The sequence below is a fragment of the Fopius arisanus genome, unplaced genomic scaffold (assembly GCF_000806365.1).
Source record: "Fopius arisanus strain USDA-PBARC FA_bdor unplaced genomic scaffold, ASM80636v1 scaffold00004, whole genome shotgun sequence".
Classification (NCBI taxonomy): domain Eukaryota; kingdom Metazoa; phylum Arthropoda; class Insecta; order Hymenoptera; family Braconidae; genus Fopius; species Fopius arisanus.
In genome coordinates this window covers 799,854-824,154 of record NW_011887743.1, presented here as the reverse complement: position 1 = coordinate 824,154, position 24,301 = coordinate 799,854, and the positions used below count along the sequence as shown (strand labels likewise).

General features: G+C 42.8%; 2 protein-coding genes across 4 annotated transcripts in view; both read right to left on the bottom strand.

Moving 5' to 3' along the window:
* bru3 (bruno 3) overlaps window positions 1-24,301 on the bottom strand; it is a 253,996-nt gene that overhangs the window by 173,726 nt on the left and 55,969 nt on the right. For 2 of the 3 annotated variants that reach the window (XM_011312724.1, XM_011312688.1), the window contains exon 3: window positions 925-1,069. The exons of the other annotated variant lie outside the window; for it this stretch is intronic. The gene's annotated coding sequence lies outside the window, so the exon portion shown is untranslated. The remainder of the gene's footprint in view (window positions 1-924; window positions 1,070-24,301) is intronic. 3 annotated transcript variants of the gene reach the window in all.
* Window positions 4,102-5,964, bottom strand: LOC105271290 (major royal jelly protein 1). The gene is made up of 3 exons (XM_011312754.1): window positions 5,478-5,964; window positions 4,986-5,392; window positions 4,102-4,730 (listed from the first exon to the last, which is right to left on the bottom strand). Exons 1-3 carry the CDS (start codon window positions 5,826-5,828, stop codon window positions 4,250-4,252), a joined length of 1,239 nt encoding a protein of 412 aa, XP_011311056.1. The 5' UTR covers window positions 5,829-5,964; the 3' UTR covers window positions 4,102-4,249.

The following is a 24,301-nucleotide window of genomic DNA, read 5'->3' as shown; positions in this document are numbered from 1 at the left end:
ATCAAAATAAAGTTGGAAAACGCGACAAAAAATATGGGTAATGGCATTCAATATGTAGGGGATTTTTTTTTCGGAGATACCCTGGAGTTTAGGTGAGCCCTCTAATCAAATGGGCTGGCGAGCTCGAATCCGATTCACCGGATGAGCGACTCCGTCGAAGCGAGACTGTGGCACGAGATCCGCATGTGAATTCCCAATCCCTTTCCCAAAGTCCCCAATTTCACGTACACCGGGAATAAGAAATTTCCAAATTCACCGAGACCCATGTATCCCTAAGTGGATCCTCAAAGTGGTGAATTTTTAATGCACAACTTTGGAGGTAAAAGACGGGGAGGAGATGAATAAGAATTTCGTCTCTACTTACAGTATTCTGTCGGCTCCAGGGATAAATGCACTGACTCGCTTCCTAGACATTGAGTTTTGAAGAGATATCGGGGATAGGGGGGAGTTTTGCAGTTCTCAGGGGGGGGAATGTGGAAGGGTGTGGGATACCAATACAGAGAGTGACCACTAAACACCTAACAACCAACAGCCAACATCGAACACCGATAAACCAACGAAAACTAAACCAACCACATGTCACATTGTAACAAAACTCAGCGAACAGTGAAGACATAATCGAACAATTTAATCGATATAATAAAATGTTCACAAGTCATTGAATGAGCTGTTGCAGCAGATCCCGCGGATGGTGATCAGCGGGATCTGATGAAACAGCTGATGGATTGTCATTTAGATAAATGATAAATGTGTGTAGCGAATTACAAGGGCTCGTGGACATTAAGGGTTAACAGTGACAACAAGTGTAAACATAAATCAATAGTGAACATGAATAAAAGAATATACCAAACAGAGGAATGACACTTTTCAGAGACACCGATTATGGGAATGTTTTTTTTTCTTTTGTTTGAAATGTTAACGTACCACATTAAGTACATTGAGAACGTGGTTCACGCGGACGAGCTTAGTGGTTGAGTTGTTGTTACATTGTGTGTTGTGGTCGTGGCAAGAAGAAGAAGAGATGGAGGAGGTGTGCGGCGCCCCCGGCCAGCCGGTCGCACGTCACACCCTGAAACAGAATATTATCGTCAGAATAATATTGAAGGCACAGTCGTAACAGCTCTTCCCAATTATTCATTCAGGCTAAATCATTAAACACTCGCTATCGACTCGTCGACTTCCATATTTCGCGAACCCTTCAGACGTCGGTTTCAGGAGCGCGATTAGGATTCAGTATATGGCACAACCGTAAAACCACTCAAGTGGACTTAACTCTTACCTGATTTTACACATATTGCTGAATATAAGGGGAATAGCGAAATTATTGTGATAATCTTTTCTGCAGCTTTTAAATAGCTCCATAAAAATGGTTATGACAAAGATTTCAATGTCTCCACTGAATTCCGAGATATTCACTAAAAACTGAACAGCGGTCAAATCAACTTCAACCGTTTTGCCGCTTCACAACTGCATTCATGAATAATTCACTTTAATTGAAGAAGTGAATGTGTTCCAATGTTTGTACACTGTTAAAACATTTCCCCTGAGTATTCCAGATCTGAGTCTTCAATTTTGTCCCTTAAATCGAATTTATCGTGATTTTCCGGAAAATTCACGGATGTATTTTGACAATTGTCACTACTCTCCGCTCTTATCGCGCTGTCGCTATATTCCACCAGTCGTTGACGACAGGATCTTCACACTCGCCACCTCCACATCGGCAACCTCATGCTTTCAAGGGTAGACACAGACCTCTGGGACAGTAAATTACGCGTTTACCAGAGACGCTGACAAGCGCAATGCGCAGAGGAAACACGTGGCCGCGGGGAATGACCACCGTGGACAAGGGAAACGATCATGTGGAATATGTACGACATATATATATGTACGATGTACACTCGAGTGCATTTACCAGTACAATCTCACGTTCTGTTTATGTAGCTGTGCCCCTACCACCCCGACACTGTCAGCTTGGGTATGCGTATGAATTATACAGTCGCTTTAATAAAGACGCCCATTGCAATTTCACCTCCAGGAAATATCCCCCTCGTGAGTCACAATGTGTACATATATACTGCCACCGGTGAGAACGCAACAACCATTCCTGCAACGCTTCATCTTCTTTCGCCGAGGGTTAACGATGCTAACCAAACTTTCATGAACACCATCATGGCCGTTGTATCTGGTCCTTTACATCATTTTTTAGGGCTACCCAGTGCCCACCGTGTAATCTAGATCATGATGAAACTCGTGGTGTTCTGGGAAGAAATTAAAATTGAGGGATCGCAATGAGAATTGCGATGAAAAGTGTTTTGATGCCGTTTTTCGTACGCAGGGGTGGGTCTTATACAAGGCTGAAGGGTTTCTTCAACGTCCTGGAAGAGATTCCAGGGCTGAAAATCCACCGGGAAGAGAGCAGTGCTCAATAGAACAATAAAAAAATTAATTCACCAGCGAAGCGGTAAAACGGCTTAAGTGGACTGAGCTCTTAGCTGTGTTTTCGAGAAATCTCTTCGAATCTAAAGGGATAGCGAAATGTTTGTAATAACCGTTTTTATTGCTCTCAATTAGCTCTACAATGAGGGTTTTCACGAAAATTTCCATAGCGGCCGAATAATTTGAGAAAATCATGTGAAATCAGTATAGAGACTGTGTCATGATATTCGACGGTGAATAGCTTCTGGGGAAAGCCTTATTTCCGAAATCTATGTGCAGTATAAAAATTCAAATTTAATCTTAAAACCGACGTAGCGTATCATTCAACTCTGGATATTCGTTTAAAACGACTCTCAAGAATTCGAAACGTGTCTTGGCAATAAAAGAAAACCCGTCGTGTTTTCTCCTCCGCATAGTTTCTGGGGCTTCATGGATAAAAGAAAGGCGGGAGAAAGGGTATCCTGGAGTAGTATCATCCTTTCCTCAGGATTCCCAGTATATTACGAAATCCGGAGCAGTTGGAGATCTCTCGTCTTGTTTTTGAGGGGTGGTATCAGTGCCAAAACACCGGTAGTTATGTATATTAGGGGCTGTAAAACTGATGCAAATTTATTTAGGAATTTTTCATGCTGGACACTCGTAAAGTTGCTACAGAAGCACTCGCGTCGTAAAACGACTGGAAGTACTCAGGATTCATATTCTTTTTCTTTCTTTTTTTTTTCTTCTCGAGGGATAACAAAAGGAAAATGTAGTAAAGACGCCTGAACGAGAGGGTGAAAGGACTCATTTCCGGTTACTATCGCATCGCCCGGGTAATTCCACGTGCCAACCCTTAACGGTTACGAGTTCGATGGTGGATACGTGCTTTTGCACGTGTGTGCCGTTTATCGTCACTCGTGGCATTCAACCCCCTGACATCTCCCAATCCCCCTTTCCACCATTTACCTTGTCTATACTATATTGCCCCACTCGGTTCTTCTTCAAGTACTCACCTCACGACTGCCGTTTTGCTTAAATTTTCGTCGTGATATCGAGCCTCTGCTGGCCGATAATACGACAGCATTTATGGCCGGGGATATTATCCAGATACTAACCCATACTGCCACTTTCCCATCCACCCTCCACTCTCCACCCATCCATGCGAGCCCATGAAATCGCCTTCGAATCCGAAATGGCGTATTTACACCGTCCAAACTCCCACGCACATCAGGGAAACGACGAAAATATAACGACTGCTGAATTTCTTCTCGTGAATTTTCTGGGTTTCCCACAAGTTTCGTAACTGTCATGATTAGATCCTCGGAATTATCCCACCATGATTCCTATTTGGATGGAGATCAGGGAGAGGAATGGAAGGGCTTTCCAAAACATTCGAGTCTGGGGCGACGGGCCTGTCAGGTACAGCCTTCATCGTTACATTTCAAAAGCCAGCAATGAAACGGTTAACTAAATTGCTACATACCTCCTGTCACTGCCAGCAATCTCGCTCTCTCTAAATCCCTCTATGTTGGACGATTGTCTCTCGTTACTCACTGCGTGTGAGGTGTACTACACTGTTGGGAATTTTTTTTTATTGTTTTGTTTTAAATTTTAGCAAAAGCTTGTGCATTTTGAACGAATCCTTCGAGGATAGGCTGTCCTATCTGAAAATTACTGCGCTGTCAATAAATTTGACTGTTTTTTATCTCAAATATTTCCATCTCTAATTACATTAATGTATTCACGGGAATAATCCAGACGGAAGAGTAATGCGTACGTGTAATATAATTATACGAAATAATAGAGAAATAACTTAAGAACGGGAGAAAATAGTTTATATCCGTCGCCACGTTGATACGTCAGGATAAGGGCCGTGGCCTCTTGGTTCACACCTAGTTCCGTTGATGATGTCGTCCACCGCGCCCATAATCACCCGGAAGTTGACTTCAGTAGGTGTTCGTGTCATTTTTATGGTCTTTTGGAGTCTATTGGTATTGAACCAGAGCTCCTCCTCCCCTTCGTAATTAGTGATGACTTTTATACCACTGACATACTGGAGGGCATCCTCATCAAAAGCAAGAATCTCAATATTGTCTTGAGTGAATGGACGCTCTATGTTCCAACAGGCTATTGCCGTGAGATGAGCCAGTTGAAAGAATAGAACACCTTTTCGAGATGTCGCCTGAACTCCAGCTTGGCTCTGTCTCTTCAGGATAGACTCGAAGATCAATGGCTCTTGAAACTCGCTCATCTTCAATGTATCAACACTGGCGAACTTCTGACGATAACTCGCCAGTGAATTAAAGTAGAGATATCTGGAAAAAGTTAATGGAGAATACTTTTTTTTTATTGTTTTTTCCATTTTTTTTTCTTCCTCTCTTTTTTTCCCCGGCCAACTGAATTTTCGAGCAATCAATTTTTGATGGAATCCATCAACAGATATGGATATGCATATAGCTATTATTGGAATGAATTTCCGGGGATAAATGAGAAATAGCGGAGCTCCGGAGGACAATAAAATGAAAACCAAGTGGTGGGAGGAGTTGAAAAAAAATTTAATCATCTTCTACCTTTGTTTGAAAAATCCAGGGGGTGATAGGGACATTCCTAGGGTGCCATCAGTGAGATCAAACGATTCCCCAGCGATTGTTATATTCATGCCATCGGGATCAGGACCGAATGCATTACCGCGTGTATTATTCAACCTCCAGGATCGATCCTGACGGAGGTTGTAAATCACAAGACCATTTTCGGCAACATCAGCGATGTAGAGATAAGCGTCTTCGCAGGTATCGCCGAGTTCAACAATCGGCGTAACCAGAGAGGCCTTACCGTTGAATGTTTGATCAGGTGGTACAATGTATTTGTGGATTAGACGATCCGTGAAGAGATCGAAGATCATAATTTTTGTTGGGCATATCGGTTTGTCCTGCACCCGACCAACATCCACAAACCACAATCTGTTGCACTCGTCAATCTGCATTAAATTCAAGATTATTGCAATGATTGCAGTTATTGCAATCGTTTAATCAAAGTTATTCAAGATAATGTGTATCGTTTACCGCTAGTCTGTAAACAGAAATGAGTTTGTCGCAATCGTTGGGCGTATGCCAGGACCAGTGGGGGTAGGGGGTGAGTAGAGGACCCCCAGGGCCCTGAAGATTGGTTACCAACGACAGGGTTATTGGTGTACCCTCCAACCATTGGGGACTGGTTACAAAAACACGACCGCTGACGTCCACATCGACATCCTGGGTGAAAGGATTTTCCGGGCTGTAGTTTTTACCGGTGAGCGCTGTATTTGGCCATACCCAATCCAAATATTTCCACTCATAGAGGACACCCAAACCTCCACCTTTCACTGCACCCACCAATCCGATCAGCATTATTATTTTATTTACCAGTGACTTCATTTTTATTTATTCTTCTCACTGACTTTGTCGATGTGCTATGTCACAGACGAACGCAACTCTACTGCATGAGAATTTTTTTAACAGACTCACTAGGATAGTCCTAAACAAGACGACTACCACTACTGATCGTATCCCCACTAGCTTTACAACCTGGACCACGCGCACTCCCTCCACTTCCCTCTTTTTAGTCACTTTCTCATTATGTAAATGTCAAATTGCGAGCCTTCAATCAAACTCGACTAGTCATGTTTTTTTGCACATTTACGATGGGAAAAAGGTAGTATTTGGAACGATAACCTTCCCCATAAATTTCATATTTAAAAACCCCAAGGATTCGTTCTCATTTCAAATTACGTTACAAGGATAACTCGGAATGGACGTGGATCGTTAATTGCTTATGCACCAAACGCGTTGGCATATTAATATTCTTTTCTGAGAATTAAGATTTTTATCGGGAGTAATTGAGGCGACTCTTTGGATAATCGGACAATGGAGAATCATAATATTTCAGAGATGAGGTGGAGTGATAACGGCGGACTAATTCGCGAAGGAAAAAATCGTTTTAACTAGCTCATGAGATGAGTATTTCATTTGAAAATAATGTAATAAATCATGAGGTTGAATTGCAAATTATTGAATTGCACAACTCTAGTGAGATTGTTGACATATTATTTGATGAACGCTGTAGGCCTTCAACTCATTGAATAACGATGGATTCTCGTGTTTACTGAACTATCTATCGTCCCACCTCCCGAGCGCACGATCGACGACCGTGAATAATCGTATCAGTCTATTTTTCAGCTATTATATGCTTGTTGCGCATTGAAACATAGTAGAACTCAACGAGACTGTCGTTTCGGTAGAGTGACCCACTAACGATACCGAACATATTGAGGTTCGTACACACCTTCGAAATTCCGCTCTCTTATTGATCTGACACGCTCGATTTCTCACATATCCGAATCGATATAGTGGTTATCAGTGGCGCAACGTCATTAATAATTTTAAAGTCACAAACATCCAGACCGAAAAAATTGAAAAATTGAAAATTGCATACATTTCAATAATGTAACGATAAATAATATAATTTTGCAAGGAACCAGGAGAACTAATACATAAAAAACCATCGAAACAAAGAAACTAACAACACTGGGAAATTCATAACAGCTCGTATGTAAACAATTTCCGTTTAGAATGTGCATTTTTATTGTTAGCGCGGTGTAATAGACATTGAATGTTAAAAAAAAACCCGGAATAATGCACCGCGAATGGCAAGTGCGCGAGGCGACGCGAGAACCGGCTAGACAGTGCAAGGAGTGAAAAAAAAAAACGAGTGGGAAAAAGAAAACAGTAATCACATGAGCACATGCGGTACTGAGTGAGGCGGAACTCATGGGCGGTTTGTTGGCGCGGTGAGAGAGGTGATTTCCCACAGTTATTACGGTGAGCACGCAACGCGACCATAACTGGGGCTTCTCGCTTTTCATCACTCGCTGCTAAGGAATTTAATTGTTTTCTTTTTATCTACTTTTTTTTTCGTACCTCGGCTATGGATGAGGAATATTGCGCAAGAGAAATTACGCCTGGGCCGCCCTTACATGAGGGTGAGCCGTGGTATGTGTGGTTTCAGCTCAAACTCTCTCTGGAGAAGTTAGTCCTGCTGGATGATAAATCACCCACTGTAGAAAGTCGCGATTAAACTGAACCCAAGAAGACAAATGGTTAGCTAATTTCGATTTTAATGCAAGCTGTTCAAGCAGTTGACTTCGGAGGCTATTGTGTTCGCGTTAACCACATATATCTGTTATGGATTGTGGGACGAGTTAATTTCTAATGAATATCCGGTGATTATTTTTGGAAGGCGAATTACTCCTTGAGAAAATTTCCAGTGAAAATGTCAATTGCCGATATCACAAAATTATTCGTAAATTACAGCTTCTCATTTCCTATAGCAAATTATTTGAGATTGCAAGTGGGTAATTCTCATTGCGTCATTCGACTTCGTGCGCAGATGGTGATCATTCCTCGTGTCTTATTTATTCGAGAACTGCGATGATATGGTTCGCTGGTTTGGTATTGTACACGCAATATCAAGGTTGTTTGAAACCGATACACATTAAATCAATTCTGTGATATTTGAATAGAAGAAAAATAAAACCGACGGAATAATAAGTCGGGAAAAACCCGATGGAAGAAATAGAACTGGTATAAAACCATCGGTAACCCGCAGTGCTCATTACTCGTTAATAACATTTCCGTGTATTATTCCCCTCGTAATCTGGCAATGGTCTGCCTACATTGGTTATGATTGCTCGTTAGTTCTATTCTATTCTGTATATGCAATGTAATTGCAATATGGATACTCAGGATTTTGGTGGATAAAAAGGGGATAAAAAGAGAGGAGAAAAACCTCAAGCTAATTAGTAATGGAATAGCCAGCCATGACGACTCTCGCCGCGGGCTAGTGGAAACGACCGCCGCTTGTCAGACTTTAAAGAGAATTGCAGGAAAAATTACGACTCGTGTGGCATATAAAATATTCTTTCTTTTAGGCTCCGGAGTAATGAAAGAGCCAGTGAATGTTTCGCGAAAAAAAAAGGGAATTCATCAATCTTGCTTTCTCCACTCAATTGAAAACTCGATGCTCCTTTCGCGGTTGAAAAGGTGAAACTTTTCGAGTCGCACGTTCGTTATTCGTGGATGAATCGAACTTTGAAATCACTCCTGTCATACTGTGTAAAGAACGATAGCAATAGTAGGGGGTTGAAAGGGGGTTGAAAGGGTATAGCCCGATTTGGCCGAGTAGTTTCGAGACGCACGCGCTCGCCCTGAGACGACGGGGCGAGCATTTTACCCTTTCTCTCTTCAACGGGTGGAAACAGTTCTTCTTAAACTGAGTTTGGTAAACCCCTCGTACAAGTCGAAGTTAGAAGGCGCAGGGTGAGGAGGAACAGTAAAAGAGAAAGAGAGAGAGAGAGAGAGTACGTGGTGGGGTGCAAGGGCAAAGGCGCCGTAAAAGTTGGTGAAGTCGATTTTGCAGTTGGAGTTGGTAATGCGATTTGTGCCGGAATAAATAGTTCGAGAGGACCCCCAGTTACTCCATCTCACTCACCCTCCACCCTCTCCATGATTTTTTTTTCCTCTCATTTTCGATGCCCCCTCCCAACCAATGGTTTTTTCACTCTCGCTCCACCCCGTTCATCTTTTTTTTTTCCCTCCTCTCGTCTTCCATCGGCTATCCAACTTGAGTTTGGTGTCGCGAGCACGTCTACCATCGGACGTAGCGAACGTGACGTCGTTATTGGACCATTCTTTTGTACATTTTTTATCTTTTCCGAGGGATTGTCGTTTTTTCAGTCGTTCGTCCTCCTTCAATTCGGTGAGGAACGGAGGGATTCGTCTCACTTTTCCTCATCTGTGCCACCGATTTATGCTGCCCGATCGGCCGTGACGTGCTATCTCAATTCTAACACAACTGAATCGCCGAAAATTGGCGATAATGGCCGGAGACGCAAATCGAATCCTTCAGGGTGGATAAAGGTCTTGAGAATTTTTTTTTTTCGTCTTTTTTTTTATCAGAAGCACAAGCGCTGAATCGAGAATTATTTCAATAGAATCTGTAATCGAATTGTCTCAGTTTGCACTTGATTGTAATATCGAGGGAGAGAACATTATTATTCCGCCAGTATTTTATTCAGTATTTCAATGTCCGATTCGAAAATACATGTCTCTCTTACATTTCCGATAATGGAAAAATCTTGGAACAAGACGCCTGTGAATTCGTAACCGGTAAATTATTTCCATCTCCTCCATTTTTGTGAGAATTTTTCGGGGCGCACCTGGCATATGAAATACTCGCTTTTGCCTTTAGAGTCTTTCCAATAATACATTGGGCGCATCTGATATGCGTTTTACTCCTAGTGGTGAATTCTTCTTTTTCGTTTAACTGAAAAAGATCTGCCTGAATACATATTTCTCCGGATTCCCACGTTTCCCTCGAGAATGCGGTTGAGAAAAATACCTCACGTGATACACCATTAGATGATTGTGAGCTTTAATTTCCACCTAATCCACACCTAAGTATTAATAAGCCGAGACAATTTACGAGAAGTGAGAAACGTCCGGTGAGTTTTTACCGACTATTCTCAATCCCTCGTGTTTCTTCTTTTAACTTTCGGTGTGCAACACTGACCTCCTCTTTTTCTCCTTCACGCCGGTGTAAATGCCGCAGATGAAAACTTACGCTAATTAAACCGTTAATACCAACCGTGTGTGTACGTAACGAGTACGAGTGGTTACTTAATCCCCGAGAAAATTAAACGTTTTTACCCATGTGACGGTATCTCCAGTGGTGAGAGTGTGTGGATATATATCAGTACTTATTGGATATGAACCAATAGCTGATAGCCCCGTTCGATACCTCCCTCTATCACCACGCATTGCCTAATACGCATTATTTTCTTTAATCCGAGAGTCCTTTAAATTCACCAATCAAGGGGATTTCGTAATACACCAGTAGATAACTCGTTTCGCTAGGTATTTATGTACCGGTGATGGCGAATTATTGGGTGATAAAAAATATCTCGGTAAACACGCCATTTCTAACTCACGCGAGCAAATGGAATACTGCGGTTAAAGTTAGAGCCTTCAAAGTGTGACAACTAAATTTCTAATAACAAATCGATAATTGCGAAAAAATAATGGGTATATAATTCTAATTCATTAAAACATTATTTTTTACTTCCATCTTTCTCCATTTAGTGAAATGTACATTTCAGAATTTCTTTACCTCCAACTGTCAAATTCCGGCATTTTAATACGACTTCTTATGATTGCCGTCTTGTTTCCGTGGAAAATGAAAGAACAAGAATACGTTCGTTGGGATTATTACTCAAAGAAGATTAGCTCGGAGACATCACCTGGGGATCTTGTAATGTTTTGTCGCAGCAGAAAGAATCGCATCTCATCTCGGTGGGTGGATAGGGGGTAGTTTCAGGTTATAACTCGGGTGAGCGACGAGCTCGGGCTAACAAGAACCCCTAAAAAGATCCACCGCTGCGGAGAATCGAGAGTGATTTATCACACCGGTAGCTCCGGTGTTTTTCCCACCCAGTGAAGCTTCTCGTTTCGTTTGGCTATTTTTATTTTTACTCCTGGCGTTTCGTGTTGTGTTTCACTGTCGCTAGGGGTACCTGGTATCATTCTGCAGTGTCGGAGACCGGAGGTTGGACAATCTCATTTCACTCAAGGGGAGAAATAATTAAGATGGGGAGAAGCATATTTTTTTTTTGGAAGAAAAAAATCCAATGGAAAATGCATTGTCTCCCTCTGGGGGATTGTCGTAATTTTTTTTTACGGATATATGAGGAGTTCGGGGCTCTCGGTCCGCCCCGGTGAAACCGGTTCACAGCCGATATCATCCCCAACGGTATAATCATCAATTTAAATTTGAGTTGCGATAGCCGATCGATAGTGAAAGGCCCGTGAAGGGTATCGAAAGGGGTTAAAAGAGGTGGGGCTCGAGAGAGACTTGAGGGACTTGGGGGTTGAGGAATAGTTGAGAGAGAATGGGAGGTGAAAAGGGAGAGCGTCCGAAGGAGGCGGATATACAGGAAGGAAGAGAGACGATTTGATGGAGAGAGCGTGGGGGGTGGCAAAGGGAAAAAGACGGGTGGCCTGATTGCTAGGCGGATCGTAACGGTGATTCGAAGTAATCTACCGGTTCTTGTTACCTCCCCGTCGACGAGTAATAACCCTTCATGAGGGTCGTTCTTCGCGGCGTGGCCTCCTTGATTCTCGTTCAAGCCGCCATCGATTCTTCTTACTCTAACTGCTAAGCTAGTACCGCTCTACGACAATCGAGACCATTTTACCTTCTATTCATTTCTCTTTCAATGCTTCCCTCTCATCTTCAACTTTGGTAACGCAAATCTATTGAAAACCGAATTGCTGCAACTTTGGATCACCCTATCTTTTTTATTATCCTTGCGCACCAATAAGTGCGCAACTAGCTTATCCAAATTATTCACTCATTATAAATGTTTGATTAATTTTACGGATAGAGGATACGTAGAATTGAATTAAAAATGTTTTGAGAGCGACAGAGAAACCCCAGAACAGCGGAAAGATGTTGTGGAAGCTGAGAAATTGCTCTCATTCGCGAATTCCATTTCTACCTCTCGTGAGAGTTCTGGAGGATCTCGTCTACGCCCCCAGTCCCTCGGGGATGTGGGAATGAGGCGGATACGTAATTTTTACCAAGCGAATTATGTCTGCTGGGGATATACTCGGTATCCCGATGAGAATCATTATTCAAATGCGATCATGTCTTTCAAGATCATTTCCATTCAATTTTTACAGCGATATACCACCGATTTAATATTTCACCGGGCGTACGAGTCACTTATTAGAATGTAAATTGGAAATTTCATTGGGAATTTCTAATGGTGTACCCCAAACAAACAGCGAAAAATAATTAATAATTGGAAGAGACTGGCTCCAACACTTTCAATTCATCCGACGCAGCGTCATATGCATTTACTTTGTGTACCGTTGCTGCATAAATTCAACCTGGCATTGTTTCAAGCCGATTAAGTCTGAGCTCGAGCGCATCGACCAAAGGACTGTGTTGAAAAAGCGAGGAAAGCTGGTAAAAAATGGAGTGAGTACAGGAAAAAAAGAAACATAGAAAACAAACAAAACGAGGGTGGAAAAGTTGGGAATAGACCAATGAACAAACGGCTCTCTATTCATGGATTCCCGTGTGTATCGTCCAAGTGAAGAAGACGGAGGGAAAATTGAGGAATGAGAAAGACTAGAAAAGAACAGAAAAGCCTCAACACAAAATACCGTCTCAATTCTTAAAGAATCCGTGGCGTCTTGACGACTGAAAGGAATCACTGATTATTTCAGAGACGTGGGGCGACGGAATATGACGGGTATAATTGAATCGCTTGAGATTTAGCGATCAATCGATACATCTTCAAACCACGTACGCCAATACTAGGGGCAAATTCTAATTGAAGCCCCAAGCACATGTACGAGACGATGGAGTGGTGTAGAAAGTACGTAGGATCTGGTTTGGAGAAGGATATCGTGTTACCTCTGAGAGTGGTCTTCTAATTAAGTTAGTCCACTCTCTGATACTCTCGGTGAGAGATCTTGGCTTGAAAGCAGATGGTTTCCTGCGGTATCCCCCAAGGGCCACTGTATAACTCGACTGGTGTCGACGATTAGGAAAATTCCGGAATTCCCGTGGGTTTATCCAAGCGAAACTCGATATCGTCCTCAAGTATAACCAATTTACTCACGTTATTTCACCGGCTTTACCCCACCTCTACGATTTCAGAACGGAAATTTTAGATTTACCGATTAAACAGTGAAAAATGTCAGTGGAATTCTGTCCGAGTGTCCGGGATAAAAAATATACCAACTCCGATAACGAAATTATCTTAATCCGCAGAGTCGATTGGCATTTAGTCGATGAATGTCTATCTACACGACTGCTGCTGCGAACCTGTCATGTTGCGCATCATGAAACTCAAACCCACACCCATGTTGCTCTCCAATTCTCGTAAGAGCGACAATATATGTGGATGTGTGGTTTTTTTTTTGTTTTTTTTTTTTAGAGGAAAACGATAACATTGTTATTACGAGTAGTGCGACACAATGACCGATATCGGTCGTACGCTGCGCGTCGAAGATTGCATTGCTCGAGGTATGAAAGCATTGCTCCATCCTTCGTTTCTAGATGGAGAGAACAATGCGTCGGGCGAGGAGAATCATGATTCGAGGAAAATGAGGACGCGTGTGCCGCAGACACGACGCATGTCGATGGGAACATTTCCACGAATGACAATTGCAGAGAATACCTCTTTGCGGTGAACATGCGGTGAACATAAAAAAAACAATGCAGAATTTTCCGGAAAATTACGATGAATTCGATTCAAGGAGATGAAATCTACCAACCGTCAAGATTGCCTAAGGATTCAAGGGCAGTTTTGATTGTTTAGGTTGAAAGCTTGAATTTTTCGAATGAAATTTTCAAGCGACGCGGATCGAAATCTCGGTAATCAAATTCACGAATGGATTTACCTACTGGTGTTGAGGAATCAATGGCAGACAGTGGTATACGCAGGGCTTGTGTCATCATCGAGTGGAATGATGACAATTAGATTTCATTATAAATCTGAGTGAAGCCCCGTCATCGCAGAAACCCCTGAAGTTGGATTGCCCGGCGTTTTAGGGTCACCCGGTTCAACAGTTCAATTCCGATTATTTCGTATCGATACTGATCAATTCCTAATACCCCATTCCCCAACGGGGAATGAATAAAAAATGGAAAATTGGAAAATCCCGCAACCTTCTACAACCTCCTAATCTCCTAATCCCCTAATCTCCTAATTTCGATGAGATTTATAAAATTATGCAGCGAGTGGAAATGGAAGTGCATCACCGAAGTGAAAAAATAGGAAAAACCTTGGAAAATCCGGGAGAAGGTAATAAATACCAACTAATTGAATTCGCGTTTGGCCACGTAAGACTGGGGAGTGAATGGAGGTGGGAAAAAGGCTTTCCTTAGCCAATGCCACGATCCCAAAAGAAGAGTGTCTCTCTTTTCCCCTTGATACTCCCACTGGTCCTTGCCTCGAGCGGCCTGGCACGGCGCCTTGGCTGGCGTTGAATTATTATTCCGCTTTGTACGTACATCCGCGAATATTAATACCCCAACTCTTGACTTAATTGCGCAGAATGGATTTTCAAGGAGAGAGTAGAGGGGATAGGTGGAAACAGTGGGATTGGAGGGATGAAAGGCTCTCACAAGTTGCGAGAGCAACATTTCGGTGAGAGTATTATCATAAGCAAGGTGAATTAATGGGATTCGATCGGCAGTAAATCCATCGGGATTGACGATGGATTTACTCTCTTGGTTCTCCCGCCAACGGACATTGACCATTACTGGCGTTCCGGCCCCTTGGGTAGATGAGACGTTTCAAGACGACAAAGAACGAATCTTGGATGAGAAAAGAGCAAGTAAGAGTTCGGGGTGCACTTTGGCCTAGACACGCCGGAGGCAGCGGAGAAAAGAACCGGCGGAGAGAAAGAGAGGTTAAAAGATACTAGAGAAAAGAGACTGAGGACATAAGAGATGAGGAGAAATAAAGATAGAGTGATGGCGAGTTGAGGGAAAGAAGCTGAATGCTACGGAGTAGGGAAAAATGGAGCGTCTAATGAACTTGAGGAAAAAGTTTGAGCATCGTAGCCGTTCCGTACTGAAGAAAAGAACTATCCTAAGCTTAATGAATACTGTCCAGCGTGAATAATGAACGTCAACATTTTTGTTTTGTTTTATTGCACCGAGAATCGTGGGGGAGTAAATTGAATGAGGGAGGGATGAAAGGGAGGAAAGAGCGGCGGTTCATTCCGAGGAATAAACACTTGGAAGACAGTCTGTCGACCATTCGTTAGATTCACGAGTTCATGACTGTTTGTAGGAGCTACTTAAATTGAAAAATTAAGGCTGATGTGCGGTTGCCACAGTCGAAAACGAATTCAACGAATTCAACTCTCTCGGAGTATTCTGGATTCACAGAAAAATTATGCTTATGCATAACCAGAGCGTAGACTGGGTTTTTATGGTAATGTTGCGGTCTCGTGTGCTGAAATCTTCTGTGCACATGGAGCGAACTCGTGGGCGCACTTTCGTGTTTCATATACCGTTACGAATATACCCCGGGCCATCTTACTCGAATATGTTATCGTTTGGAGGTTTTTTTTTTTCTTTTATTGGAGGGCCCTGTGTGCGTTTCAGTCCCGAAATGTTCTCCATATATTGGCATTGTTCGCGATCCTCGAGGCAGCTTTGCTCAGGTGCACTATGGAGATGCCAAATAAGAGTCTAACGCCTCCAGGTGTATACACCGATATTATCATAACAACGGCCGAGTAAAATCCTATGACGGGGAAAAACAATTTACATGCTGATGGAGGTGAGCTCTATCGTATATCAGGTAGGGGAGGGAGAGGGGGCTTTATTGTCTGGACTCATCAAAGCTCGTAATGAGGTAGATAAAGAGAAGGTGGAGAGAAAACTTCTTTTCTGGGTCAGAGGTGCACAAAAGACGTAAAAACGACTTTTTCACCGGAATACAGATTGACACTGGGGGGATGTGAAAAAGAACGGAAGGGATTTTCGTTGAAGAATGAAACACTCGCAACGGTTAGGAAGGTACGTGAGCGACATGTCGCGGCCAGACCGTAACGCGAGTGCCACTCTTTCTCCGTGGAGAGAATGAAACGAATGAATGAGCCAGTGTGCGATTTTCTCCGGAGAAAAACTGCCAAGAATGTACCCTAATTACAGTAAAACAGCGCGGTTTCTAAGCGCACTGTGCACTGCTTCAACTGTCGCCTGTGTCTTTCCTTTGCCGAGAACATTAATCATCCGGGGGAAAAAATGTTTCTTACTTTTGTCTCCACCCACGTCTGTCAGAGGTGGCAAAAAGAATAAGAGCCCTGACATCCCCCGGTATCCCGTACCTCCACCCCCTCAAGTGTTTAGTCAATATTTTCTATTCAAATAAATACACGCCTTTTGAGAATAATTGAAGCCGAGAGACGGTTACACTGCATTATGGAGGAGGAGGTGCCCTCGAGCCACAGCTTTTACACATTTCAAGGTATGAAAGTACTTTCCACCGGTCTCTCACTGTTGGACGACGCGTGTAAAAGGGTGAAAGGAAAGCTGAAAGGGAGAGAAGGTTGAATAGCCAGCGGACAAACGATATAGGATTTTCCGCTGAAAGATGCTCTAATAAAATGAATGACCGTTGCGATTACGGCCACTTGACGACCTCTGGGAGGGGGACGAGTTTCTCGTTCCTCTATTTTCTCCCCTTTCGCCCTTTTCTCTCTTTTCTCCTTCTCATACCCCCCGTCGGCATCTGTGTGCCCCTGGGCTTTTCCGCCTTCGTCGGTTCAACGCAGCTTTTCACTTCGTTTTTCCCTTGACGCCACTATAGCCTCACAGCCTCGTTCCATTTTCCTGTCGTTCCTTGATAGTCGACGCTCTGGACCTTTGCTCTAGCACCTCAACCATCCCACACTAAACTCTTGGTCTGATCGTGTTGGTTCCCTCGCCTCTTTACAACTTTATTTTTCTTATTTTGTTTTATTCTCGGTGATTTCTACTCTATCCAACCCCTAACCCCTCATTCTACCGGTAAATAACTGTACGAAATCCTGAGGTAGTCGAGGGAGAAATTTTCTGAGGCGCAATAAAAGAAACGTCAAGGGGCAGAAGGAAGGAAAAAGCTGGGGTAATCAAATAATTTGGATGCATCTTGTGCGGCTGTTCGTCTCTGGGAATAAGAAAAATTCATTTGGCACTCGGGAATACAACGTGGATTTACAATTCCCAGACGAGAGATTACAGTGAAATATTTTTTTTAACCAGCCTGCCTACCTCCTTTTACCCGTATTTGAAAAAAAAACCTTTATTTTCTCTTTTTAATGAGGTTTTCACATTTTCCGGGCAAAGATAACTTTTTTAACGATATAACCCCATTTTCAACAATGCAACAACGTTAATTGCTGGAGTACCACAACAGAGCTAACACTGGTTATGTACTTTATCTCGGGCTATAGGTCCCAGTGCAATTCATATGAATAATTTCAATGTGTTGGGTAATTCACGAGTGTGTGGATTAAATATAAATTATTTTTTTTTTTCCCACCAACTCGGCAAAATAATTGGTATGAATGGGTGTAAAGTCAAGGAAAATTAAATGTTATCGTATGATTCATGAGTTATTCAGCCCCTTCCGCCTCTGGTTGGAATATAATGCATCATTACGGGGCACAATGGCACGTCCATCAAGCCCACCATCAGTTGTACAACCCTTCAACCCTATTTTCCTTACTTTTCCCTCGCACCGTACTTTACATGCGCCAATCTTGCCCATCTTGTACAACAGCCTCGGGGCAAAGGCCTGTTCTATGGACATGAACCTCACTTCTATCCCACCCGCAGACCTACGAGTTTATAGTCGATCTTGCGGAACATTTTAATGACAGCTTACCACGTTCGCATTTACCCGCGCCCGCAGCTCGTCTTGGTTACCGGAGCGTGTATTCATACTCCTTGCATCCATGAATTTTCCGCGAAACAACTACCTCACGAACAACTAAACATTTTAGTCGAGAGCTTCTTCATTATATCGGATCTCGAATTGTCTGGCATCTTCCAGTAATTCTCCAACTCACACACACAAAGTCAGAAAACTGAATTTTCACCACAAAAGAATTTTCATTCAATTGAATGAATGGCCGAGAGTGGAGTAGTCACTCCGTTGATGAGAAAAATAAGGGAATTAAATCAAAATTATGCACATCAAGGCGCCAACAAGTATATGTGAAAATTTATGCGCGAGTGAAAATGCGAAAGAGGCAGAAACACAGTTGAAGAAAGCAAAACATTTGTCACGAAAGCTCTCTCTCCCCCTATGCGAGTAACGCCTTCCATTTATGCAAACGTATATACCAGTCTACGCCCGATGTTTACTTCTTTGCAAACCTAATTTTATAGTTCCTCCTACTTTGGTTCAATCTCCACTAGGTCCTGGGGGAGGCATTTTCTTTCATCCGTCCATCCTTTATCCAACTAGAAAAGAGCCACTCTACCAAAAACTTTTCTCGCACCATCTATCCTACAAAGGAATGACAAAATCCTTTTACGACTCCAGTGAGACGACAAAAGTGTTTAAATAAATTTGTCGGGAGTAATAAATGGCTTCGTGACATTTTTAACGAGAAGCCAACGACCAACACAAACTTGCGAGGAATGACGAAAAAATATGAGAGAAATATTCTCACATGGGCGAATTCATTTGCTGAGATTAATTAGATGTTCAAGCACTTTGGAATTAATCGTTCGACGTATATACACCCGTGATATAATTAATGCTTCAGTGGCGACGAGACAAAGGCGCTTAGATGAGGGAAACAGCGTAGAGCACATCAGAGGTATATGAGAGAACAGAGCGAACGGAGGGGCGCAAGCCACGATGAGGACAGAGGAATAGATTTTTCAAGATAAAACAAACACCTAGAGATCATCCAACTTTTTTCTCCTTTTGGCAACCCTGAGAAAATGCATGGAACCTCCCATAATTTCCATTCTTCCCGTTTCTCTCCTCGAGCGAGGGGTTACCCTGGGAGTTTGAGAGTATCATTTCGAATTACGAGGAACGAGCGACTCTGACCGGACATAGACTTGCATTACTGTTTTAATGGTGTCGTGAAAACGAGGAAGGACAACTCCATGCCGGCTGTGTCGTAATAATACCCGGGTTTTTATGTTTCAAACGTTAAAGTAGGATGGTATTATTTCGATAATGCACTGTTGGTTTTCTTCAATTTAATTCTCCATTAAAATTGGTGTTTTAAAAAATTTCTCCTCGAAGAATATGCAGCTGGTGCTGACACTCTTTTGCCTCTTCACATTTATTGAGTACGCTCGACAGCATTGTCTACGCTTTTCACGTGATGCAGTGCGGCAGACTGCCATCATCTGTGTATATGTGTGTGTGTCTCGTACACATGAAAACCCATCCACTGGCACTCATCGGATGCCGCCTCTCATCCGACGTCCTCTCTGTAATGGTCGTTTTACCAGACCAACGATCAACGAGACGAAGACAGGAAGATGCTTAACTCGTTGAAATCATGCGTGCAGCTGACTCGAGAGTAATGGAACGCATCAAATCGAATTCATCGAGATGGAATTAATCAATAGATAAACGCCCCTAATTACAATTACACCTGGAGAAATTGATATGAGAGATTATGAATGAATTTAAGCCCTGATAGTGGAGCAATTTGAATTGCAGCACCCGGGCGACATTACCCGGGGGAATTGAGGGAGACATCTCCCACGAGGCCGAGATTGCTATATATCCGGAAATTCGCTAAAGGGCGCGGCCACGTGCCGGACAACCAAAAACACCATTTCACCAATGATGCATACCTGCATGTTATTCTCAACTCACAGAATGCTCATTAATATTCACACCAGTGAGTGCAGACTCTTTTTCGCCCACCCTGGTTTTTCCTGCATGGCTGTTTCCCCATACTGCGGCTCCCAGCACAAGAGATATACCACCCCCTCCACCCGTGGGAATTATTGTGCCCCGCCCCCTCGGGGGGGTGGAATTGAGGGAGAATTGTACGTCTTTTATGCCGTTGTAGCCCCCCTTTCTATTCTCTGGTTATTCTCTCCTACAGTTTCACCGGCATTACGCAGATACAGGCCAGACACTTGCTAGAGGGAAACGCAGTGGGAGAATTTTACCGCATCCCCTTTGCCCCCCGCAGATAGAACGAGTCAGCCCTCGTCCGTGTGTTAAGCCGACGTGGGGCCAACTCTGCATGCCGATGAGCCTAATATACTTTACTTTGTCATAGCCAGCCAACCGGCTACCCTTTTACCGTATCCCCATTCCTGCAGTCTAACCCCCATCTCAATATCACGAGTTCCCAAAAATGGGGGTGGGGGGGCATTATATCTCAGTATTAAGATCATTGGTGTCTGCTTACCTGAAACAAAAATGATAATATTTTATTAGAACGGTGATTATTGGGGGATGATCGATCTAATCGATGTAATCATGCAATTTGAAAGGGCTTGATTTTTGGGAAGATGCAGGGGTGAATTGAAAGTCAAGTATAGTATTAAAAGAGGAGAAGGGTGTAGCGGAGGTTTATTATAATTACACTCATTGTGGTAGTGGTGTGGCACTTAAGCACGCACACGGAGCTCACGCAACTGGAGAGTTTGATGGGTGGGTTGGTGGGTTGGTGGGTTGGTTGGTTGGCCAGTATTGGGCGTTGACGGCCCTCGTCTAGTTCTCGTCGAGTTCTCGTCCAGTTCTCTGATGAGGACCTACGCTAACCTACACTCGGCCATTTTCCCTTTTCACCTCATCTCTTTCTCTCTACCCCTCACTTTACCAATTCTACCTCTTCAGGCACTGTACTCACGCTCGCATAACTCAATTCCACCGCAAATGGCATACGTGGCACGTAACCGCGTTTACAATCGCATATATACTCCAAACCGTTAGCGAGTTACACAGCAGTATAATGTGAAAGTAGTGTTTTCCGAGCGACTAAGCGTTCACCGATAATTATTACCCACTGTGTGTACGGGGTATATGCGCAAACAATTGCGCTTGCTATTTTGAATTTGAGAGCAGGAGGTGAAGTTTTATGAAGTCGATGGAAAAAAAAAATGTATATAAATAAATGCCATTTCCATTTCATCAATGTGGAGTACTCTCAGGGTATACCGTCAACCGCAAATGTTTTCCCGGTATACCCCTTGTATTTATATCGGCTGGCTTCCAAATATTTATGAATATTTATACTCCCATTTGCCAGTGTATAACGTTACCCCTGTGAATACCTATAATGTTCAATTAAAGTGTATAGGCTGAAAAAGTGGGAGCCGAGTGTTATTGCCATAGTTGCGTATGCAGTTTCACAAATACATGCTGATGAACTTACTCGGCTCCCTACCTCTATAGCCCTATTCCCCGTTAATAAAAAGCTATGTAACAGGTTTTCACCATCGAAAATGAAGTAACACCGGTGAGGCTAATATGAATTTATGAGATTTTCCGCGCTACCTTCCTGTGCATGATTTGGCACTCGCTCCAACTACTCGCTATGGCCGAAACTTTTCGAATGAGCGATATACTGAATAATGGTCTGATCCCCGGAATTGGTAATTCCGTAAACTGTCCGATATCCCATTTTTCTCCCTTTACAATGTTGTTTTTTTTTTTACGCGGGTGTGCGCGGCCGTGTGTATGTGGTTTTTTTTAATTTCTCCGTGAATCGATTCAGACTCTCAATAACATGTAATCGGACGGGTTTATCGTACACCGGTTCATTGTAAAAAGTGCAGTATAAATGAGATTTTAAAAGGCAACAATTACATTGTCAACTGTTTGCTGGGACGAGGGAGTACCGAGGTGAAAATCGAGGGGTTTATGTAGCCGGAAATAACGCTTGGGTACAATCCAAAAAATAAATTATCATCTCTTCAACCTCACGGCACATCATCGATCCATATACCTCCGCCCATCTAGTTTCTCTACCCCTTTGTCAACTGCAGACTGAGAAATAAAAAAGTGGGGGAGGACAGATCCGCCAATATTAAAAGAGCAAAGGATTTTTCATGTGTTGATTTCAATTAGACCATTTTTTTCAATGCTCATCGGCCTTTCTAAGAATCAAAACGTGAAACGTTGTGGAATAATTAGAGAAAATTGGAGCTCATCTCATCAAAATTTGGTTCTAAAATGAATTTTATATGTGGAACATTTAAGAGATATCGACCGTGTGATAATTTCGTGTTTCACTGTTGGTTTGGTGAGTTATTTTTTACGCCAACAATTCGTTGTATTTTATCTCCGTCATTCTCTAATTATTTCGTATGCCCCGATGTCGCTGAGAGGGAGCGATAAAGAATGCTAAGGAGTTTCATTACTCGCCGGCTGATTCCCATTAAATGGCGGGTGAATTTTTTGCCGGTTTCATTAGCCCGTGTGGACAGAATGTAAATGAGCAAACACTGGTGGCCATTCCATTTCCAGGGAGAACATTTTTTCGTTCATTATGGGAGGAAAGAAATGGCCGCCGAGTGGTAGCTACGGATGTGCGGAAATTCCAGTGATTTTTCAACCTTTCAATTCCCCGCGAGCTAACCTAGACCCCAGGCGGACTAGTGGCTATTTTATTAGGTTCTACCAATTGACTCGATATTAAATTTCGAGCTTACTCTGGGGATCATCACCGTCTTACGTTCAACTGATATCCTGAGAATTCCCATTGGATAGGTCCGAGAAAGAGCTCAACCAGACAAGCGCCGAATTTCCCCTGTCAAGTTCACAATTCGATGGAAAAATCAAATCAAACTGGGAATTTTCACTCAATTATTCTACGAAAATTAAATCAAATAAGTGAGTAATTGAGTAATTAATATTCACCATTCGAATGAAAATTCTAGCGAGTTGAGGCATTTTTTTAGGTGAACAAAATTTAATAATGCTCCCCGGAAAATTGCCACCAATCTGCAGATGAAATTTGTTTTTATTTTTTTAATTTTTCATATTCAACAGCGTACGAAGCAGGCTTCAAACCTCTCATTAATAATTTTATTTACATCAATAGACACGAGCCGAGTTGCTCCACGTACGCGTGTAAATTTTCAAGTGGAGAGTAAAATATATGAAGCATTTTCAGACAAGTTGGGTGACTGCTTGACAGATGGTCAAGAGTCATGAGGCAGAGAGTTTCAATTAAAAGTTTTTCTCCCAGAGCACAAAAGAGCACAACGCGTGAGCCTACTTGAGTGTAAGGAGGAATGAACTGCGTGGAGTTGTCTGAGAAAACTCAAGGTTACATTTTCCCAGTGGGAAAACCCTTGTTACCCCTAATTACTGTGTTTCACAGTTAAATTATTTATGGACGAAAGCCGGACTCACGAGACATGAAAGTTTCCAATTCCCCAGACGAATTGGCAAATATTTCAAGGTGATATGACTTCTCCAAAATTCAATGCAACTAATTGAATAATCGATATCCAGTGGATTGAGAAGAGAACTCATCTGCAGGGAAAAATTGGCGGAGGGGAGATTGAATGGGCAAATTGACCTGCTTCTCGCCTCCCCAGGATTCGGTAACCTCTGTCGCGAGATATTCAGTTACACCAGAGTGAAAGAGGAACTCTAAAAAGTGATGCTGGAACGGGGAAAAAAAGCATCGCGAAAAGTTTCGACTTGGGGGGGTGGAAGGGAGTGGCAAAGTCGGCTTGGAAAAGTTTGCCTCGTTACGTCGAGTCAGCGTAAGAGGGACCTTTGCCGCATCAAGTATTTCTAGTAATTAAAAACTTCTGGAAAGCGGGAAAATCCAACTGATGAAAAGCCTTTCATCGTGTGAATATGTGCATATCATTCATCTTGGCTTTTTTTGCGTATTGGGGTGGCAGTCCACTATCCCATTCATTTATCAAAAGGAGACATGGAACATTAACATCTTCGTCTGAATGTTGATATAGTCTGGTGCCAGCGATTTTTTCTCTTCTCCATCCAGTAGAAATTTTGCGGAAAAAAGGAGATGCGGTTTAATTAGACTGACGTTACCACTTCTCCAGATACTCGAGCAAGTTTGACATGTCGAAAGACTATTAGAATGTATTATGCATGCGAAATAACGCGGTTGCTACGAAATCACTGGAGGCTGCACGCGCGTTATTCTATGGCACCATCGCACCGGATGAAGGAGTTTTGCGGTTGCGACGTGGAAGACTGCCAACTTTTAGTGGATGGTCTTTTAAGAGCTGACAGTCGACTCCATCCACTATCACCCATCGAAACATCACGTAGCGATAATACGCGTGGCCCTATCAA

Excerpts from the sequence above, each read along its gene's own strand:
- LOC105271290 (XM_011312754.1), bottom strand. The coding sequence starts at position 5,828 with ATGAAGTCACTGGTAAATAAAATAATAATGCTGATCGGATTGGTGGGT. Across the intron at positions 5,393-5,477 it reads TTTCTGTTTACAGACTAGCG|ATTGACGAGTGCAACAGATT; the intron begins GTAAACGATACA and ends AATTTAATGCAG. Across the intron at positions 4,731-4,985 it reads CCTGGATTTTTCAAACAAAG|ATATCTCTACTTTAATTCAC; the intron begins GTAGAAGATGAT and ends AACTTTTTCCAG.